Genomic DNA, 23,303 nt, shown 5'->3' with positions numbered 1-23,303 from the left:
CAGCGTAAAATAAATGTCTTTAATAACAACACAAAGTTGGTAACAACAAACAACCAAAAAATATATTATTTAAAACGCATGGAAATTCATTAAAAAAAAAAGAAGGAAAAAAAGATTAAATGTGGTAAATATTGAGATTCATTTGCGTTGAAGAGATTCGTTTCTGTAAGAAGGACTTGATTAGTAAGTGTTGTCAGTCGATGGAAAGTTCACGATTTTATCCTCTGCTGTTTTTGATGAGATGGCGCCAGGAATTCAAACATAGCCTTGCACATCCCAGAAAGATCCAAAGTATGTTTCCACCCCCAGTCAGCTCGTGCGTTGCTGTCATCAAAACGTTTTGGCCAAGTATCAGCTGTAATGAGGAGAGTGACTAACAATTTAATGGAGTTTTGAAACGAAAGTGGACACCAATATATGAAAAGCGATTTCAATCATATAAAGTCAGAAACAGTCGTATGTTGTGACATTTCCATACTTGGAGAACAAGTGATGGATCCGTTTTATCTGTTTGTCAGTTACTGTTAACAGGTTGGAAGACGTCGAGAACGTGTTCTCGATTACCGTTATCGTGTTCGCGAACCCCGAGAACATTGAACGAGAAAATAACCCACGTAACTCTTTATAAAGAACAAAATGTTTGCTACAGTAGGAATATAGACATTTAAATGTATATATCACATGTCTGTCATCGGCAATGGTGACGTCTCCATATGAGTGAAAAATTCTCTCTAATTATGCCATGGAAATACCTAAAACTTGACTGAGACTTTCGTTTTTATCAATCTTAGAGCTGGTTTGGAATTTTCGCTTTCTGCGCATGTCGATTTCAAACGATGAGAACTCGCATCTTTGATGTCATATTTCTTAAGGTTATAAATCAATACAAGCTGTAACTGACGGTATTTTTCAACAAGTATGCACTAATTAACACCTATCAGTATAACTAATACAATCCTCAAGATCTGATGAAAAATTCAGCAAAATAAACAAGGGAATATTGCTTGAGAGCCTCAGACGCAACTGTCATATACATGTAATCGGACACGAGAACGATGATTGCCGGATATAATCGGGTTGTTGAGATCGAGGTCATACAAAGATGGAAACAAATGTGAATTACTACACATTTCTTTTGTTTTAAAATATTACAATCGCTAAGCAATAAAAACGTAAATGTGCCACTCATATGAAATTTTGAGAAAATTGTTATGTTAAATTGTATACAAATCTGACACGTGCGCAATGCCTCTCTTCTGGGATATTACTGTCTGGAAGAATCGACATTTTCTGCTGATTTGGCGGTTTTATTGCTTCAGATCCACTCTGATTCCATTCTAACCCAAATATGTCATTCTATTTGTTCTTTTATTTTTCATTTTTATTTATTGTCAGTTACAGCTTGTATTGCTTTAACACGCAAGATAAGTTTGTCAATTAGCAACATATTTTTGTTAACATGCAAGATACAGAAGTCTTTTAAAAAATTCGTTTCAATGAGCAAATTGTGAGTATTTTCACCTAAATGTGTCATTTTCCTTGAGAACTGCTACTTATTTATTTATCTCAACATGCAACTTAAATATGATCCGCGTCAGAATAGTAGTGCTTAAGAGCCTACTAAGTGGGACAGTCCTTCTGATGAGACCACAAAAAACGAGGTCCCTTGTCACAGCAGGTGTGGCGCGACAAAGATTCCTCCCTGCTGAAAGACCGTAAGCGCCAAACATAGGTCTAAATTTTGCAGCCCTTCACCGACAATGGTGACGACTTATGTCGTTGGCATATAAACAAATTGCATGTCAACATGTGAGCATATTCATCTCGAACGTTAGCATTGATAAGTTGGCTACGAAAGTTTCAGACGTGTTTTACGTATTTTACAGAGTTAAGTGTCTTCATAGATGTGATGCGTTTCTATATAAACTACATCACATGAAATGGCATGAGAACAAGCTTTAATATACATGTACCACGTTTCTAAACATTGAAAAACCCACCATTCGTAAACTATAGGTCTACTCAATAATTTTTTATACAATGCTTTATACTGGTGCATACCATACGGGTACTATATTTTTCTGTTCGTTCTAAAGCAAAACGAAAACGCTCGTGTAAAAAACTGTTAACGCTCATGCATGCACATGTTCTGTTCTTGATGTTCATGAATCTGTCGACAGTGTTCTAGATTAGAAAATGGGTTTAGCATGCACTAAAAACGGTTAAAATCCACTTTCTTTTAAGGAAGAAAACCAGGCTATTAGTTTCCGACGATGGTGTTGAACTTACCTATGGCTTGTCGACCATCAATGTCATACGTCACTTTCAATTCCGGTACATAATTCCGGACTTCCTCCACAATCTCTTTCGGTGTAAAACTCATTGCCGTTACATTGTACGTTCTCATTTTGAGTTTCGATTCAGGGGTTTCCATAAACTCCACAACCGAGCGCAGACAGTCGTCAATAAACATCATAGGAAGCATGGTGTCATCGCGCAGGTAACACTTAAAGTGACCAGACTTCAGAGCGTCGTGGAAAATTTTCACCGCGTAGTCTACAAGTATAGAAAATTATGTTATTTTAATTAACATTTTTAATGTTTAGAATGCTTCAATAAGGTGTTTCTAATGGTCAGCAAAAAATTGAATGTCATTTGTCGAGGTACATGGGAGATACAGAGCTCGCAATTCTCTGTTATGTAAATAAGGCTTGTGCCAAGTATTTGTTAACATAGGTTAAATATCCTAGTAAAAGTTTCGTTTCAAGCAGAGTTTTTCAAATTACCAGTTAATTCTGAACACAATTAAATAGTTTCTAGTGTTTGACATATCTCATTTTGTTTTAATCATGAAATTTTCGATTAAGCAATCTATATATGCACAGCCTTGTTTACATAACAAGGAATTGTAAGTGCTGTATCTCACCTGTAACTGAACAATTGATATTCAAAGTTTGGTTAACGATTCGAAATACAATAAAAATGGAAAAATAAAATTTGAAAATTTTCAGCTCAAATCGTGTCCATGCCCCATTAAAGGACATACGCGACGTTTCTCAATAATATAAATTTTTTCGTGACATTTCACTTGCATTCGATCTCGTTTCTACAAAAAATCTTGGGGTGTATTATCATGTCTGTTTTAGAGTTGCATATGTAGCATACCGGTATTGTGATTTCATAGTTCCTGATTGTTGCAAGTAAAAATGTAAAGTCAGCTCATATGCATTACAGAAGGTTATATATAATTATGGACATTACAAAGTTTGCGAAGAAGAGAGAAAAATCTTCTGGAACAATCGGGGATCAAACCCGAGACCCATGTATTACTTCATGTGTAGTTAGGTGATCTAACTACTGAGCTACCCAAGCCAATATACAGAGTATGGCAGTATTTCGGAAATCACACAAGAACTCTTCTTTTCGAGGAGATTAAAAAATACTTTTCGAGAAAATGTCAGAAACATCGAGTAATTGAATGTCCATAAGTCTATAATTGACAAAAAGAGAGCATTGAACTTTTCAAAGAAGACACCCAACGAAGTTATATTGACGCGTACCTGTGGTGCCACCGCCCGGGTTTGTGTCTGCTGATATGATACCTGGAAATCGTAAACTCCGGAAGTCTAGACCAAACTTGTGATAGTAGTACTGTAAATATGAACGTTCCGAAACATGATACAAGAATTTATCAATCATTTTCAAACAACATGCTTATAGAATGAATAAAAGCGTACCTCGCCCATTAGTTCTGCGTGAACCTTGGACACTCCATAAATCGTCCTTGGGCGCTGTATACACATGTCGGGAGTGGGGTCTCGTGGCGAGTCTGGACCAAACGCTCCTAATAATATGGTCAACATACAATAAATCATTGCAGTGAAATACTGAGGAATTCTATATTACATCAGAATAGCAAAACTGACACTTGGTATACACGGTACCTATGGTACTTGGTACAAACAGTTTTAGTCTGTATTGCTTGGCCAACTCCAACACGTTATGGAGACCTTCGATGTTGACACGCATGGCCAGTGGAACATTGTTTTCTCCTATGGCACTGAGCAGCGCGCTGAAGTGGATTATCCAGTCTATGTTGTGGTTCACTATCAGTTCCTGAAGCTTCTTAAAGTCCAAAATATCGGCAAAGACATAGGGACCTGATCATAAGGAAAATCTATATACTTAAACTGAAAAATGGACTTCATCACCAGCAACTATTGTAGCAGAAAATACTTGACTTTCTACATACCACCTTTATATTATTTGAAAATCTACACATATATGTACTACAGATGTTGAGACTTGTATCGCCTATTGAAAATGAATTACAATGTAATTAAAACGACGACAAATGCAACAGACCAACACCATTATATCACACTTCATGGGGCAAGTCACTTACCACTTTCCAGAATCTGTTTGGATGGTTTCAGGATGTCGGACATGATAACATTATTTTGTCCATAACGCTGTCTGTAAAATATCGAACACATTACATTTAAAACAGATCTACAAAGGCATTTTGAATTGTGTCCAAAACCGGAAGTCGAAAAGGAAAGCAAGATGAGTTTGAAAACCTGTGGCCAAGTCCTTTTGTAGTGAGGCTAGCCTTAACAATACCTTAGTCCTGACATATGAGCTTTACCCGACAATGTTTGATCTCGATTTTTCACTTAACTCAATACATGAAACAAGTCTATATCATGTATACTTCAGAAGAAATGACCAATGTATTAGAATTGTAAATCACAGTTTTGTTTGGATTCATCGACCAGAATAGTAATAGATAATAATACTTTGTGTCACGAATCATAAGATTTCTAAGACTTATTTTCTAGATTGATTATATAAAATTGCACAACGACGAAAACACTGAAAGCATAATTATTGGGTGGATTTTGTCCTTGAAATCTATCACATCAATACTAATGTAATGGCCCCACCTCAATCCCTGCAATCATTTTCTTTCAATTTAACAATTTTGTTCCAAACTTTTTTTTCCCTTTCATCTTCTTATCCTGTTTGAGAGGTATCTCTACAAACTATCATATTGCAATTTTACGCTCAACAGAGAGGACGAAGCCTGAACTATCCAATATCGATAAAATCTCACTTCTGTTTCATCATCAGTTATACCATCAGGAACAAGTACGATATCCAGAATCCTGAGGAATGAGACAGGGATCAAAAGCCAACATAATGTTTGACAAAAAGAAATACTTGTGCCTTCTTTGGTTCTATTCAAGGTATGAAAAAAATGGATCCCTTAGATAGGTCAGACTCTTCTAAGGAAAATTGTTACAGTAGAACCCCCCCCCCCCTTCCCCGGTCAGAGATTTTTCTAGATCCGTGCATGGTGGCAGTGAATACTGAGACCACAGCCATACAATTATAAACATAATAATAATAGTATTAGTATTATGTATGCTTTGTAGACAGAGCATTACCTCATTACTTTAGCAAGTCCAGTCCCCAGCTGTCCAAGACTTCCTGTGAAATATACGATGCCATGAATATATATTATCATTATTTGACACAAAATTTACTGGATTGTATTTTCAAGATACAATAAAAACAAATGTGTTTGTGAAACACAATATCCCTGATGACCAAAAAAAGAAAAAAAAGAAAGGTCTTCTCATGTTCAAAATAGTTCAGAATATATTGCCTATGTTAATTTTTCTTAAAAGTAGGTCAATCGTTAAGGTCACAAGGTCATAAACTTTGATACCAAAAGAAAGGCCTTGTCACAAGGAATAAACATATATGAAATACAGTATGAGAACGCTATCAAAAGGTGTGAGCAAAGTTAAAGATTTGAAATTTGGGTCAGACTCCAAGGTTAAAAATACCATGGCATCAAATGAGAGGTCTTGTCATAAGAAACCTATATAAGATATGGATGTCGTACTTTATACATCCTCACAATGTCAAGGTTTCGTGATTACATACCCTCCACAGAAAGGGAAATCACAAAACCTTAACATTGTGAGAATGTACTAACTCTAAATAGTTAAGGAGATGTTATCTAATAACTTTTTTTAAAGTAGGACAAACTAAAAGGTCAGTGTCACTAGGTCAAAAACCTTGGTACCAAAAGAAATGTCTTTTCACTAGAATTACACATCTGATATGTAAGAGCCCTATCACTCATCATTCGAAAGTTATGAGCAAAGTTTTGTTAAAATGTTTTGAAATTTGGGCAAGTTAGGTCAACAATGCAGTGTCCATGATGATTTAATTGGGGGGGGGGGCAGAAAGAGACAGCAACAAAATCTTGGAAAGGGGGGGGGTAACTTTATTCAAATGTCAAAGCATCATCGCACGCCACGGCTTTCAAAGGGAAGATGAGCGTGTGTTATGTTCTTTGTGATCTTGTAACAGGGAGAGCTATGGTTGGAACTACCTGTGATCAGAACTCTGGGATGTTCATTTTTGTCTGTCGCCTCTGGTCCTACACCGCTGACACCGTTGTACTGGCGTGCTAGACATACCCGGGGGACACAGCTTCGCAACAAATTCCTAACAGGCAGTCCACTCATTCCAATGTCCCTCCAGAGTCTGTTAACGATCGAAATAAAATCTTGAATATAAAACCAAACAATGAAAAATATAATTTGTTTTTGTTAAAAACAAATGCAATGTCCCCCAAGCTCCCCAAATTGAAAGTGCTCCAAATTACACCCATCCCCCTTTCATTCCCGTTGCAATAAAAATGTAGTTTGTTTTTGCTAAAAACAAATGTCTCTCCAGCTCCCTATACTAAAAGAGCTTCAAATTACACCCCCCCCCCCACCCACCCCCCCCCCCTTAATGTACTGCATGGCATGGAGGAGAAAGCATGAGCAGGGACATAGACATTATGAACTGCACTTTGAGCATTCAGGAAAAAGACAGAGAAAAGATTCAATATAGATGTGATCAATGTACATGGAAAAAACAACCTATAAAACACCCCTCTATGATCCACTGTAAATTGTAGGAAAATATTAGATCCCTGGGTCAGAACAATGTGAACATCATGAAATGATAATGAAGTATTGTATAAAATCAAGATTATCCGATAAGCCAAGTATTCACAAGCTACATGTATATGTATTTACTCCCTCCACCCCTCTTAGATCCACTATGACTTTAAGAATAACAAATGGATCCTCCTGTCCCGACAATCTGCACATCTGCAAATGGTTATGAAGTATTGTACAAAGTTTCAAATCTATCGGATAAGCCATAAAGGGTAAGTGTTCATAAGCTATTTCACATCCCCACCCATCTTAGATCAACTATACCATTTAGGAAAATAATTGGATCCTTACGTCCCGACCAGACAATATGCAATCTACAAATGGCAATGAAGCATTGAACAAAGTTTCAAGTCTATCTGATAAGCCATACAGGGGAAGAAGTGTTCACAAGATTGTGTGACAGACAGACGGACAGACAAACAGAAGTACAAAAATAATATGTCTCCCCCTGGAAGAGGATGGAGAAAAGGTTCAACATCGAAGTGACCAATGTCATTGTTGTATCTGATACAAAATTGAATGACTGTTATGTTGTTCAAAATACCAGTAGGAAAGTGAACATATCCTTGCACATGAAAAAAAGCTATAAAACACTCCTCTTTGATCCACTGTAAATTGTAGGAAAATATTAGATCCCTTAAGCTTGAATGTTAATACACAATTTCAGTATTTATAAACCATTTTGCCCCCGTCAACATACATTATTTAACGACATTTTTAATTCAATCTAGTCATAAGATTATAAAATTTGATACAAGTCCCCTATACAATAACGTGAGAGATTAGCATCCTGTTTACAATATGACCAATTTCAGTTGCTATGTCAATATGTTACAATTCTTTTTAGTACCACACTGTCCTCATTTATGAACTTTAATATAACTGCAGCATAATTTCTACCAACATATCTAAATTGTCATTAATTGTCAACTTTGAATAATGATTACCGGTTCTGAATTTTCATAAGCGCGATTGATATCTCTCCAAATCTTCTTTGACTCCAAACAAGAAGGAAATTAACTCGCTAAATATATCACACATATAGAACATTATTGCAAATGTTATTTTGGTTACTATAGCAACATTGTTCCAGAAAATATACATGTAACTAAACTTATATTGCCTTTAAAAAAGTGAAAATCGTTCCTTTCATTTTCCATGCATACATTGTCACATCACTATATTTATGAATTTCCTGGATCGATAAAAAAAAATATTTATGCTTGAATGACTATTGATTTTTTTTTCCTGCAGTAATATGTGAAAACTAGAGCACATTGGTTTCTGGTATCCTACATGAATTATTTTTACCGTGTTACCAGTTTAGACATGTAGTTCTTTGTCATACAACCAAACGGATACAAAATATGCGATTTATACGTACTACGAACATGTACATATTGTCAAATGGTTGGAAATTAAAAGCCCATGACCATCTAGAAGAGATGTTTATATACCATGTCCAATATAATGACACGACCCTGCGATCTTTTGACATAGTGTGGTATATATATATGTGCTGAAACGCTTCAATATGTTGATTCTGAAAATCAACTCGTACTCTGCGTTTCTACTAGGTTAGATCCTCGTAAAATCAATTACTCACAGATCAAACGAAACCGCATAGAAACTTTCTCGAAGCTAAGAACTGATAAAACTTACCTGGGTATTCTTTATTTGGGTATATTTCCTTATTTGCCAAACCTCGTGGACTGGGGGCTTGTCCTCTCTAACCAATCGCCTTGTTCGGAGAGCTTGTATTGTACACATCCGGTTTTTATTGCGCTGTGACGTATGTCAGAAGAGCATTGATCCATGAATGAAAGGTCTGTTTAAACAACTGAGGTTCACTTGTAACGTAAAATCGCAGTCAATACCTTAAAATACAGATGTATCTTGTGATTAAATTAATAGAATATTATTTTGACAGCGGCATGTACAAAGTTTAGTCAAGAATACGTCCATAATTACTTCATCATAACCCCCCTCCCCAATTTATAGAACAGTAATTGATTAGAATAGAATACTTTATTCAGCCAATATGGGGGGCCCACAACGGAACATAATTTATTATACATTTACAGTCCGAAATTGTAAACAAACACAGAAAACATTTACAAAGTGACGTAAAACAGAACACTATGCACATGTACAATGTAAGATGATACCGAGACAAACCCTACCTATGGACTTAGTTATACGTAAAGTATAGTTGCGGGTAATGAAGGAACATTTAAGAATTCACGAAAAAAAAAATGCAATTGAGGATTTACAACTGAAGAAAAAAATACCCCAGGTTAATTCGCACAACGTAGCATACTTCTGTTTAGGGCGTAAAGTTCTGCAAAATCGTAGCCCTTGGGGGTGAGGATAAACCCCCTTCCCTTCCTCCCGAGATCTGTTCAGTTCTGTGGCTATTCAATAAACCGTTATAAAGTGATGAAGATTAAATGTGTTGAATATTTAAAAAAACAACAACTAAAATACATTTATTTGTCAAGGGAAAGCTCCTTGTATTGTTTATATGACTCCATACGCATTTCAGCGTATATTATATTACGAACTCCGGATATAACCAGCTAAGCGGAGAACGGGGAAACAATAGGCACACTAAGGAGGGTATTTTCGCAAAATCTCCACGTATCAATAGCTCTTTAAAATATATTTTACAACACGTCTGCAAATGCATTAGAAGAAGAACTATTGGAATTCCTTGGTTCTTTTACAAATAGAAAGTTATGTAAGAGTTTTATTTATGAATCAAAATAAGCGACTTGGTACCGAGGAGGAGAAAAAAACAAGGAAGAAAAAAATGACGAAAAAGAATCTGCCGATATGCAAGTTTATAATTATATCCATCATTGTATTTTTAATCTCATTGAATTTATCTGTTAATTTGGAAGGATTCTTACATTTTTCAGCTTCCAACCTAGTATGTCCTATATTCATTATAGAAATTGAAGACTTTTTAGCTCACCTGAGCCGAAGGCTCAAGTGAGTTTTTCTGATCAAACTTTTCGTTGTCCGTGGTTGTCGTCGTAAACTTTTCACATTTTCATCTTCTTCTCCAGAATCATTGGGTTAATTTCAATCAAACTTGGCACCAAGCATTCTCAGGGGAAGGAGGGGATTCAAGTCTGTTCAAATGAAGGGGAGATAATCACAAAATGCAAAAAAAAAAAAAAAGAAAAAAAAAAAAAGAAAGACATTTAATGAATTTGTTGTAAAGTTTAATAATTAAGTTTGATAATTAATGAATTTTTAGTCGTTACCTTTGAAAAGATTTTTTTCTGAACCATGCTGCTTGTATAATGATAGCTTTGCTCAAGCTTGTTTATCGCTATGAACTGCTGCTCAGGTGAGCGATGTGGCCCATGGGCTTCTTGTTATGCTTTGCTGTGCGGTGGATAGTGTATAGATGAAAGACATAATTAAAATGTATGCAACGTAATGTGTACAACATGTCTCAACATACTCTGTTATAATGTGACACATGATCAGGGCCACATCCAGGATTTGCATTAATGGGGGAGGGGTTTATATGAAGCCAAAGGCTTCACTGAGGCGCGATGCAGCAAAAAAAAGGGGTAGGCTGATTTAGCCACCCACTCACAAACATTATCGACGTTAATGGAGTCAACAATATCTTACTAAAGTTAAACCTAGCTAAAGCCTATGGACCGGATTTGATCCCGAATAAAATCTGGCTGCGCCGACGAACTCTCGCCCGGCATCAGTGCAGTTTCCCAGATATCGCTCGATACTGACCGGCTTAACGTGAACATCTCCAGTGTATACAAGAAGGGAGACAAACACCTTTCAGAGAATGCAGAGAACACTAACCTGAGCACATCATATGTCACCACCTTATGACACACCTAGAGGACAACGCCATACTCACCAACCTAAACGATGGACTCAGGTCCGGTTGCTCATGTGAATCCCAACTCATAGTCACCATGGAAGACCTCCTACGTGCATACGATAGCAACACCCAAAATACTGTGACATATTAGATTTTTCCAAGGCATTTGACACCGTGCCGCACAAACATTCATTACACAAACTGACATAATATGGTATAGACGGTCAGATATATGTACATGCATGGCTGACACGTTTCCTCACAAACAGGGCATTGCAGTTTGATTTAGAAGGCCAGAGAACAAAACAAGTTACCGTGGACTCTGGGGTCCCGCATGGGGCCCTCCTCCGCCCTATCTTATTCTTATGCCATATTAATGATCTTCCAACGCATATACGCCCCCAGACAAGACAGTTGGCAGATGACTGTTTGCTCTACCGCTAAATTAGTCTCAGGAAGATCCCGCCATAATACAACAGGACTTACAAAACCTGGAAAAAAGGGCCAAGTCGTGGGGCATGAAGTTTAATGCTAAAAACGCTATATCCCCAGTAACGGGGGAAAAGCCAACTTTTATAATCTGGACAATATCATCCTTCAGCAGGTTTCCTCTGACCCATACATCGGTATTACAATCTCAGAGGACCTCAAGCGGGGAACCCATATCGATAACATCACCAAGAAAGCCAATTCAACCCTAGGCTTTTCGCGTCGGAACTTGCGCAGTTTCCCCAAATCAAACAGACGCACCGCATATTTGTCGCTCATCAGACCAATCCTAGAATATGACTCAGTTGTATGGGACTCGTACTACATCAAGGACATAAACACCATTGAGGGAGTACAACACGTTGTTAGATTCATATCTGGAGACTATACCACCAAGGACCCGGGCTGTATCACAACAATGCTAAACGACCTTGAACTACCACCTCTTCAAGACAGGCGCCACAACACCAGGCTCGCGTATCATTATGGAGATGTTGAAGGGTTGCTGCCATTATTATTCTGTGATTTACAATTTTAACATTGGGCATTTCTTCTGAAGTATACGTGATATAGACTTGTTTCGTGTATGAAGTCAAGTAAAAAGTCGAGATCAAACATTGTCGGGTAAAGCTCATATGTCAGGACTAAGGTTATATTGTTAAGGCTAGCCTTGCTACAAAAGGACTTGGCCACAAGTTTTTCAAACTCATCTTGCTTTCCTTTTCCACTCCCGATTTTCAGACACAATTCAAAATGCTTCTGTAGATTTGTGTTAAATGTAATAAGTTCGATATTTTATAGATATATTACAGACAGTGTTATGGACAGAACACTCTTATCATGTCCGACATCCTGAAACCATCTAAACAGATTCTGGAAAGTGGTAAGTGACTTGCCCTATGAAGTGTGATATAATGGTGTTGGTCTGTTGCATTTGTCGTCGTTTTAATTACATTGTAATTTATTTTCAATAGGCGATACAAGTCTCAACATCTGCAGTACATATATGTGTAGATTTTCAAATAATATAAAGGTGGTATGTAGAAAGTCAAGTATTTTCTGCTACAATAGTTGCTGGTGATGAAGTCCATTTTTCAGTTTAAGTATATAGATTTTCCTTATGACCAGGTCCCTATGTCTTTGCCGATATTTTGGACTTTAAGAAGCTTCAGGAACTGATAGTGATACCACAACATAGACTGGATAATCCACTTCAGCGCGCTGTTCAGTGCCATAGGAGAAAACAATGTTCCACTGGCCATGCGTGTCAACATCGAAGGTCTCCATAACGTGTTGGAGTTGGCCAAGCAATACAGACTAAAACTGTTTGTACCAAGTACCATAGGTACCGTGTATACCAAGTGTCAGTTTTGCTATTCTGGTGTAATATAGAATTCAGAATAAATAGTTTTTGATATCGTCTCATTTAATGAAGTCGGGTTTGAATGTTGTGATTTTATTTTCGGCGTAATCAAAATCGCTTTCATTCAATCGTTTGGTTTCGAGTGATACGAAATCTTAAATATAAAGAGGTATTTTGGTGTTATATACACACACACATATATATATGGTGGGTGGGTTGGGTGTTTTTTTCATCTTTGGGGACAAAAATTTTATTTCCAGAAAACTGTATATTCATGATTGTTGAAAGATGATATCGGTTACATCAAGAAATATGTGAAAAATTTGTTTTAGCATGAATTTACTAATTTACTAAAACCCATGTATGGAAATGTTTCATTGCAACTTGTTTCATTCCATAGTGTGTACATGTATTTGGCTGTATCACAACAATGCTAAAGGTATTACAACAGAGTTGTTTTATTTCATGGTGTGTAGTCCTACATGTATTAAACTTCCATAATCTCGAATCGGATCTAAGCATTTGTAACTCAGGGCGACTTCGGTTCGTACCCGAGTATGAACTCGGGCTACTCGAGTTGCAATCGAACGGAGGGAGTTTCAACTCTTCTGTGATATTTGAACTCTACCCAACTAACCCCGCCGTCTACGAGGGATAGTGTGTTTTTGCAATATGTCGATAATGTAATGATATTGCGCATGTGTCAGCTTTCAAACGATGGATGTAATTGGTTGTGGCATTATACATGTTGGTTGTATATTGCTTAACGTCCTGCTCGAGAATTTTTCACTCATAAGGAGTAAGAAAGAACATAGGAATATTTACCCTGCAAACTCGATTACAAAACCGAAGTCGCTCTTATTGGTAGTTGAGTGTCTTAAATCATAAGCGACCCAAAGGAAATATTTTATGATTTAATCCAGTCACCAATGTGCCTACCTCTTGTCGCTAATAAAAAAAAATCTTGAAGGTGCTTGAAAGCTTGCTTTTTGTAGACATACGATATATGTTTGATAAATAGCAGTACAATCAATTTGCAATAAGGAAGGAGGATTGGAAATGCTGGTCGGTTGGTACTGAGATGTGGACGCAAATCATGTATGGTCTCTGCTAGGATTGGTATGCATTTCCTATATCCTGTAAGGCATTGGTCCACTAGCTAGTATACACAAACGTCGGGATGATCAAGGCTAGCTTTACACGTCACGTTTCGAAAATGTATTATGACGTTCGTTCAACCAGACGCTCGGCTAATTCTGTAAATTGCTTGTCGCATTTAAACGTCGGGAAGACCCAGACTAGTGGTTTGACAAGATTGCAACTCTCGGGCCTCAAATGTATCACAATAATTTCCATTTTTATATCTATGGTCTTTTTTTTTTTTTTTTTTTTACAATGAATGATGAAATTTCCCCATGGTACAATAACAAATATTAATGATTAATAATTAGTGACTTACACGGTGGTTGCAGTTGCACCAGGCTACCCAAGAAGGTGCGATTGCCCAAAGAAACCCCGAAAAGTTGCGATCGGATTTAACAAGGAGTGTCTGGTTGAAAGAGACTAAATTTGATATCAGATCAACTCTTTACTGCCTCTTCTCCGCGCAAGCGCAGCGAGATCACGTGTCGTTTTCATTGATGATGTACGTGGTCGACTATAAGACAACGTATCGTCTGCACAGTCCTCACAGTTCTGAAGTAGAGTGGCACTAGTCGCCGTCCTAACACCGTAATTCTCCATTGTTATGTCCACACTACTGGCAGTAGACTGTAGGCTTGAGTTAGAGGACATACTCTCATGACGTGGAGTTCGTGTTTTCTTTATTGAACGTATTGTGTCTTGTATGTCGCAAAACTGTCTCTTCAAAAGAATGTCATGTTGTCGCAACTGTATCTATAACATAACAAAACACAAATCATTCATTGCTTTTGTGATTAAAATTTCTGATCCATTATGTACGTGAATTTGTTACACTGCAAGCAAACCGAGGCTTATTTTGGATGGAGGTGTAAGTTAATTTTATGTATCATGACAAGAAATATCGAAGTCTGAAGTATAAGTTACGGTAAACTAATGACGTAGTGGTCACTGACTGAGAGATAAATTGATGTAAGTGAATCAAATGATTTTAACATATCTAGGAATTTAAAATTAGCTGTCAACTAAGAGTAAAAACTCTTTTTGTGAACCATGGTTAAAATGCTGAAGTAAAAAACAACCAGATACTAGGTAGTTTAATTTCATTATCTACAACTTATATTAATGCTTCTCGTCGGCTCGGGTCAGTGATGAGGAAGAAAACCGGAATTCCTGGAGGAAACTCGCGTGTCCGATCGCGAGTTGGCGTCCAGAAACTAGTGTACAACACTCAATAAATTTTAAAAATCACAACTAGATAAAGATGATGTCTCCATAGAAGTCGAGAAAAGGTGCGACCTTTGATATAATTTTGTGAAAATAGTGTAAAAAATATATATTCTCCGCCATGAATTGTACATTATAGCTTAACACGCGTAGTGACTGGGCGAAGGCCACTGGTCTTATGCCTAGTGTCACAGTTGGCGTCGATACGTTAAAGAGTCCTCACTGCTACAACCATGAGCGCCAGGCATTTCACATAAAGTTTGGGAATTTCTCTATATTCGTGAAAAACACAGAGATGATTTACTTTCAGACAATATTGTTTAGGCAGTTTATATAAAAATTACAACAAAATATTTCAGAATATACCATTATTCATTCCATGTCAGTTGTGATTTTTAACGTAATGCATTTTAACAAACTTGGTACCAACCATCAAATATGATTTTGGGCAGCTAATGTCTCTTTAATACACATATCGTCTTCCAACTTTTCAAGTAACTTTTACTAAAAAGGATTTTAAAAATATAAACGTATCTTTCAATTATTTTTCGCATGTCGGTAATTGGTTTTCAGAGATACCTAGAAAATATGACGGTGCTGATGCTAATTATTGGACGTGACTACAGTCTAGCAGATGGGCAGACTGAAACATTGCAGATATTCGGTGTCTTGTGCGAAGATGCATCATTAAGTGACCACGCTGATATTCGTCATACAAAGCTTTCGGTTAACGATTCATTCATCCACAAGGCATAACTTACCAGTTCTTGTCGTACCCAAGTCATCGCTCGGGCTAAATCCTCCAGACGGTCCACCGAATCGTCACAACTTCCAGGCACCGCAAATCTCCTAGGCAACTTGACGTTCCCATGGAAGTCTGTGTCACGGAGAGGAACGGTGCTAGTATCCATTCCTTCAGAACGTGTCCGTGCACTTTACTTTAAATATAGAATCAAGGAAGTGAAATGAAAACCAGATTGTTAAACAGCATGATTGTACACATCGAACTCTGCACACAATGTATCTAATGATAGAAGTTGTCAATCGTGCTACATTATACAGTGCTGCACTACGATGACATCTCTCTAAACTACACTTAGTGATCTCCATTCATAAACTGTGTCTACCTTTTACGATCCATTTATGTATACGCTATTTTTGTTCTTAGTATGGCAAAAAAAAAACCCACCTCTATCTCTCCCTTACTCTCTCCCTCCCCTCTCTCTCTCCCCTCCCCCCTCTCCCCCTCTCTCTCTCCCCTCTCCTCTCTATCTCATTCTCTCTAAAATACCAACCTTATGCAATATGCGACAAAATATCCAGGAGTAAGGAGTAACTCCTTGATTTTGGCAACATACGTATGAATGGTACACCCTTACTTTTTCTGACAATTGTAAGTAGCATTACATCACTTTCAGCTATCTATTACCTGCTGTTCCGACATGATTTCCCGTCGCTTTCTAGCGGAAAATGGCAGTCACCTCTTTCGGCCTTGTGTTGATAAATAGCGGCTTGGGGTTCGGTTGTCGAGCATATGGGGTCTGATAATGCCCATTTACACCGTGAGCTGACAAACAGTTTGTTAAAATCAATTGAATTATCATGCCTAGTAAATATATAATTGGTGGGACGAGTCCCCGTGGACTATTCTACCGACAATTAACGAATATTTTAAACCTGATGAAAGCCCCAAGTTTTATTCGCCGAAAATGTAATAGAAAAACTCAAATTAATTCAGTTTCGTGATGTTTTATCGTCTGATTGTGATCGGTGAACAAACAATAGATATAGTTTATCACCTGAAGAGAATGTACATGTAAATACCCCTTTCTCTAATACCGTGCTCCTACAAACCAGCATGCTCTTAATTATAAATCAATTACAAATCTTTTACTGTATTAAAGTGTCCGATACATGATTAATTTAATAAACAACAACATATTTTTCATCAAAGGAAAATCGGATATCTAAAACCATGGTTTTACATTAAAGGGCATGTACACATCGAACTCTGCACACAATGTATCTAATGATAGAAGTTGTCAATCGCGCTACATTATACAGTGCTGCACTACGATGACATCTTTCTTAACTACACTTAGTGATCTGCATTCATAAACTCGTGTAAAATTTAGTCCCAGAGAAATATGTAACAAGAGTACCGCAAACGGTACAACATACGCCCGTTAGACGTTCAGTGCAATATATCTGTATCCATGTGAGAAAAAGTCCAGAAAACTATTTTACCTACTTTTAGCCGTAAAGTAGGTCACAGTTCATCAATCAAGTTGAAATGTGAACTAATTATTTATTTCTCTTAGAGGGAGGTTGTGATAAAATTTCAGGGCGATATCTGTATTCGGGACAAAAGGACATGAAGAGGCTATACGAGATCACCAGAATACTCTCGGGTAAGACAAGTAACCCAAGCTACCCTGTCAAGGACAAGAATAGAAGTGCCATCTCAGGCGAAGAAGACCAGAGAGCAAGAAGGCTGAACACTTCAAAGAATTACTCAACAGACCCGTGGGGATCCGGGTTAGAATAGGTCCTCAGTACCCCTTGCTTGTTGTAAGAAGCGACTAAATGGGGCGGTCCTTCGGATGAGACCGCAAAAACCGAGGTCCCGTGTCACAGCAGTTGTGCCACAATAAAGATCCCTCCCTGCTCAAAGGCCTTAAGCGCCGAGCATAGGCCTGAATTTTGCAGCCCTTCACTGGCAATGGTGAAGTCTCCATATGGGTGAAAGATTCTCGAGAGGAACGTTAAACAATATACAATAATGACTACCCTTTACAAACAGCCAGATGTGTTAGTTCAGCCTATCTAATAAGAAAAACATATATCCATTAGTAACAAAATACATCTGAATATAAATCAAAAATATAATTTATACCATTTAATTATCCTTACTGACTACTGAGATATCCCATTACATGTATAGATATTTTAAATATGCAAAGTGACATATAGATCCCATGGGCCGGGTGCAAATTGTATGTATAAATATAATTCATTGTATATGTGTGAACTTATAATAATGCACATGCCACTAATAAATAATTACGTACTAACTTATAATCAATCAATCTTAACAGACCGGCACCATCAGATATCCCACCACCAACCCAGCTCCCTGACATCAGCACCAATCCCCCAACCAAGGCAGATATCACTAAAGCCATCAAATCGCTAAAGTCGGGTAACACAGCAGGTCCCGATGGAATACCACCAGAAGCACTAACGGCAGACATCCAGATTTTAACCGAGGTACTATACCCACTCCTACGCAAGATCTGGGAGCAGGAGAGAGTACCGAAAGACTGGAAGAAAGGACACAATGTGAAGCTGCTAAAGAAAGGCTATATATCACCCTGCAACAACTGGAGGGGAATTATGCTGCTATCTGTTCCAGGGAAAGTTTTGACAATTATCATCCTCGAGAGGCTGAAGACCGCTCTTGACGAAACACTTGATGAACAAGCAGACTTCTGTCAAGACCGGTCATGCATGGACCACATTGCAACACTGCTGATCATAATCAAGCAGTCCCGAGAGTGGCACCCCCCCCCCCCCCCCCCCATCTACACAATCTTCGTCGACTTCCAAAGGGCTTTTGACAGCGTCAACAAAGATGTCATCTGGAGACTGATGTATTTAATACGGCTTTCCACCTAAGTTCGTCACCATCATTAAACAACTGTATGAAGATACCACCTGTCAAGTCATCCGTGAAGGGAACCTAACAGAACCCTTCACTGTACAGCAGGTAGGGCAGGTATCCAGTGGACCTTCACAAAGTAGCTGGAGGTCCTGGACTTCGCAGACAACGTCGGCCTTCCCTCCCACAAACAGCAATATGCACAAGAGAAGCTGTGTCGGTTGCAGAAGAAGCAGGGAAAACTTGGCTCCAAATTAATATCGGGAAGACAGAGGTCATGAGAGTGAACAACAAACAGCAGGCTCCAGTGCGACAACACCAAGAAGAGATAAAGGAAGTAGACAAGTTCGTTTACCTGGGCAGTATGGTCAGTAAAGACATAAAATGTCGCATCAACAAAACAAGACATGCTTTCAACACCTTGCGACAAATCTGGATATCATTCGCTTTCTCCCTCCACCACAAGATCCGGATATTCAACACAAATGTGAAGTCTGCCCTACTATATAGTTCAGAGAAACTTGGTGAGTTATAAAGACCAATACCAACAGACTACAGACATTTGTGAACGGATGTCTCAGAAACATCCTCAGCATCTGGTGGCTGGAAGGCATTGCCAATGAACAATTGTGGGATAGGATGAAACAAGTCATAATTAAAACTGAGATCAAGAAGCGGAAATGGGGATGGATTGGCCACACACTACGAAAGACTGCATCAAACGTCACCAGACAGACCCTGGATTGGAACCCACAAAGGAAACGGAAAGTGGGTCGACCAAGACAGACATGGTGCAGAAGCGTTGACACTGAGGTGAATGCCGATGGAATGACAGCCGAGCTGAAGAGGATCAGCCAGAACCGTGTGCGTTGGAAGAGTGTTGCTGCAGTTCTATATTCCTCGAGGAATACTTGTCAAAAGGCATAAGACAAGTAAGTGCGTCACCTGTATTCATACCAAAAAGGTCTGGAAAACAAGGTTTTCTACTTAGTGATACTACAACTTTTACCTCGAGAGACAACAGGCATCCTCCGCTTGGCATAAGGTGTATGTGTACAACGATTAACGGTCCTTGCCCCAACGGTTCGATCTGTATCCTGCATACAAGGATTTACCAATAAGTGATACTACAACCTTGACCTTTGACCCTGAAGAACAAAAGACGTTCCCCACTTGGTATGAGGAATATGTGTACCAAGTTTGACTGTCCAAGCCCCAATAGTTCGATCTGTAATCTGCTTAAAAATCTTTTATATTAACTAATACTACAACCTTGACATTGAAAAAGAATAGGCATCTTCCTCTCATCATGGTGATCAACTGTACCAAGTTGTACGATTCTGGAGCTTACGGTTCATTTTGCATGTTGCCTACAAGGTCCGGACAGACGGACGACGCTACACCATAATATGTCCCGTTATACTGAAGCTCGGCTGGCTGCCAAGAAAGGCTATAAAGGTCACTCACTGCTCACTGATCCCTTAAACCTCTAGGGTCGATGCGGCACTGCATCACTGAACGCTGCACCAACTGTTTCCAGCGGTGACAGTCATGGGCGAAGAATTGGGTCGTGGTAAAATTATCCCCTGTCCACTCCACAATGTTGTCTGTCCATCTCTTTTTCTGTCTCCCTCGTCGTCTTTTTCCCTGCACAGTTCCCTGGAGGATGGTCTTTGACAGTCCACTACCTCTAGTGACATGGCCGTACCAGTTCATTTTTTTTTCTTTACAGTGGCCAGTGGGTCTTCATAGTAACTCACATGCTGGTTGAAGGTCTTCCGGACTTCCTTGTTTGTGACTTGTTCTGTGTACGAGATGCCAAGTAGTCTTCCGTAACATCTCATTTACACTGCTTGGATCTTCCTCTGCAGTTCTGCTTTCAATGTCCATGTTTCGCATTCATACAGAAAGACTGAAATGACCAGTGCATGTAGTAATTTCAGTTTGGATGTAAGACTGATGTTTTTGTCTCTCATGTAAAACTTATACGGTACCAATTTTGATGCACCAGATGCGCATTTCGACAAATAATGTCTCTTCAGTGATGCTCAACCGAAATGTTTGAAATCCGAAATAACTATGAAGTTTTAGATCTAAATATAGTCAAAAACAGCGTGCCAAACAAGTGGAGCCAAATTCGTCCAAGGATAAGAGCTATGCATGAGGGAGATAATCCTTAATTTTGAAATTAATTTCTAAATTTTATAACAGCAATTAAATATACATCCGTATAGATTTCAGTCTTGCCACTGCTGCTGTTGTTTGAGCAGTTCTAGCGAGGATTTCCGTCTTGGAGCCCTGATTGCCAAGGAATTTGAGCTGCTTTACAGTCTCTAACTCTTGTCCACTGACAGTAATTTTTCTTTCAATTGGCTTTGTGCTGTTTGTCATCATTTTTGTCTTCTCGGTACTGATCTTCAAATCTGGAAGATGCTTTGTCCAGGTGGTTCACAAAACTGGCCAGCTCTTCTTCATCTCCACCCAACCCATCGATATCATCAGCGAATCGTAGGTTTGTGATAACCTTTCCTCCTATGCTGACTGTGCCATGGGGATTTTTGAGGGCCTCTCTCATTATGCGCTCCAAGAAGACATTGAACAGGGTTGGTGAGAGGAGACAGCCCTGACAGACCCCAACAGATGTGTGGAACCAGTCTCCAACTGAGCCTTGAATAAGTACTGCATACGGCTACTTGTAAGCTTTTGATCCATGTTGTATTTATTCATAGTGGCTCACAGCGCTTCATGCCACACCCTATCAAACACCTTCTTGAAATCAACAAAGATTTCTTATGAAATATTTTATTTAAAGTGGGTTTTTTTTTAAATTGGCAAATTTTTTTTCTTTGGGTTTTTCTTCTTCATAAAATCAGATATGTGTCTAGAACAATAGTGTAAACTGCTTTTTCTGTATTATTGGCTATATTTTTGTCCAAACCACTAAATCTGAAAAAAGGGTATTGGAAGGATATACATTCTCTAATGTCTGTATTAATTTCAAACGGAAATTAATTTCACGGAAAGTGTAACCTTAATCAGTTTTCGCATATTTTGAGGGGAGGTAAATCCATGCGCATACAATTAAAGGTTTAACCGTAATATGTCTATGCAAGAACTCTCACATGATTTGGACATGCTTGTATTGAGGGTACTAAAACTTTTCCAGTATGAGAAAAACAGATCATTGACAAATAATTGTTTTGTGGCATCCTTTCCTGTAAAAGACCGCTGCAGTGTCACCTGCCACAATATAATTCAAACGCGATTATCTTCCTCTCGCGAGAGTAAACCGAGAAAAATACCCGAGGAGTACATCTATTTCGTGTTTCACGTGAAAAAGAAGAAAAAGTGCCGAGATGTCCGATACTATTGCAAATATATAAACCAAAACAAAAGTACTCACGATCTGTGTTGGATTTCAGCCCCCTCTCTAATACGCAGTAACGTTCATAAGAAAGAATACTGTGTACATAAGTATCAAATATTTAACGTTGTGTTTCAACATTAAAATAACGATTTCTCAAGGCATTGGATAATTGTAAAAAGTGCTTCACGTCCTTGTTATACAACATGTTTTAGTGTTTGAAAAAAAATCCATCATAGTTAAACAAATTCCTAAATTTACAACTTCAAGGCATTGATAGTATACCTTTTACATCCATTTTCCTGTTTCCAAACCTTTTCCACTATTTTTTTTTTTTTTTTTAAAACCCGACCTTTGTTTTTGACACATTTTGACACATTTACAAATCGTTAGAATTATTATAGAGAGTATCTAACATGCTTTGTAACCTCTGTAGAAGTCTCCGATATAATTACCATTAGCATACAGTGATATAAAAATGTTAATCAATGTGTAATTAAACGGGTGGACAATTGTTATTAATGACATTTATCTCAAACGTATTGACATAAAGAGCAAAAGGTAATGGTGATAACACTTCGCCCTGCATACGACATTTCATTGCTAAAATATTTGCTTAAAACCCCATCGTGTTTTACACATGATTTCATCCTATTGTACAAAGACTTGGGATGACTGGAAGCAGGTTTTTTTTTCGAATACCAACATTAAACAATTTGAACCATAACTTATACCATAATACCAAACGCCTTTTGAAAATCTACAGAACAACATTGTTGTTTTTACTTCCAGAGTTTTGTTAATTCATGATTGTAAAACTAAAATTGCAATAACTATAGATGATTCTGATTGGAACTGTTCATCAGTCAATGTATTGTGCTCATCATTACACTCTAAAATTCTGTTCTATGCAGGTTCCGTAAAGTCACGAGGTAGTTCTTGTTACCGGCTGTCAGGAGGCGATCGGTTGATTTAAGAGGCTATGCGTTTGGGCGGGATTACGTAAGGGTTAATGTACGAGTATCGCTCCATTCCTTAAAATTAAAATCATGTCTTACGTTTTTCATTCTTTTGTTATATGCATTTATATCTACTTGTATAAAGGTTGACCTACTTTCCGAACACTCCATTCCTGAAAAATAATGGAGTGTTCGAACAAAAGAATG

At 38.1% G+C, this 23,303-nt stretch overlaps 2 protein-coding genes across 3 annotated transcripts; both read right to left on the bottom strand.

The window, feature by feature from the left end:
• Positions 1–5: 5 nt before the first annotated feature.
• On the bottom strand, positions 6–8,849 carry LOC125670634 (L-threonine 3-dehydrogenase, mitochondrial-like). Its single transcript, XM_048905923.1, has 9 exons — positions 8,691–8,849; positions 6,410–6,564; positions 5,451–5,493; positions 4,406–4,476; positions 3,945–4,160; positions 3,738–3,844; positions 3,561–3,651; positions 2,290–2,556; positions 6–355 (listed from the first exon to the last, which is right to left on the bottom strand). Exons 2-9 carry the CDS (start codon positions 6,543–6,545, stop codon positions 210–212), a joined length of 1,077 nt encoding a protein of 358 aa, XP_048761880.1. The 5' UTR covers positions 6,546–6,564; positions 8,691–8,849; the 3' UTR covers positions 6–209.
• A 4,797-nt stretch (positions 8,850–13,646) lies between these two features.
• LOC125672234 (uncharacterized) lies at positions 13,647–16,680 on the bottom strand. Of its 2 annotated transcripts, none has more exons than XM_048908407.2 (3): positions 16,542–16,680; positions 15,874–16,050; positions 13,647–14,641 (listed from the first exon to the last, which is right to left on the bottom strand). In XM_048908407.2, exons 2-3 carry the CDS (start codon positions 16,021–16,023, stop codon positions 14,321–14,323), a joined length of 471 nt encoding a protein of 156 aa, XP_048764364.1. In that variant the 5' UTR covers positions 16,024–16,050; positions 16,542–16,680; the 3' UTR covers positions 13,647–14,320. The 2 variants fall into 2 exon arrangements, with proteins under 2 accessions (XP_048764364.1, XP_048764365.1); XM_048908408.2 differs by having other exon boundaries at positions 16,408–16,614.
• Positions 16,681–23,303: the final 6,623 nt, after the last annotated feature.

Source organism: Ostrea edulis, chromosome 4 (genome assembly GCF_947568905.1).
Source record: "Ostrea edulis chromosome 4, xbOstEdul1.1, whole genome shotgun sequence".
Classification (NCBI taxonomy): Eukaryota; Metazoa; Mollusca; class Bivalvia; order Ostreida; family Ostreidae; genus Ostrea; species Ostrea edulis.
The sequence above is the reverse complement of the archived record's forward strand: the minus strand, read 5'-3'. Positions and strand labels throughout refer to the sequence as shown.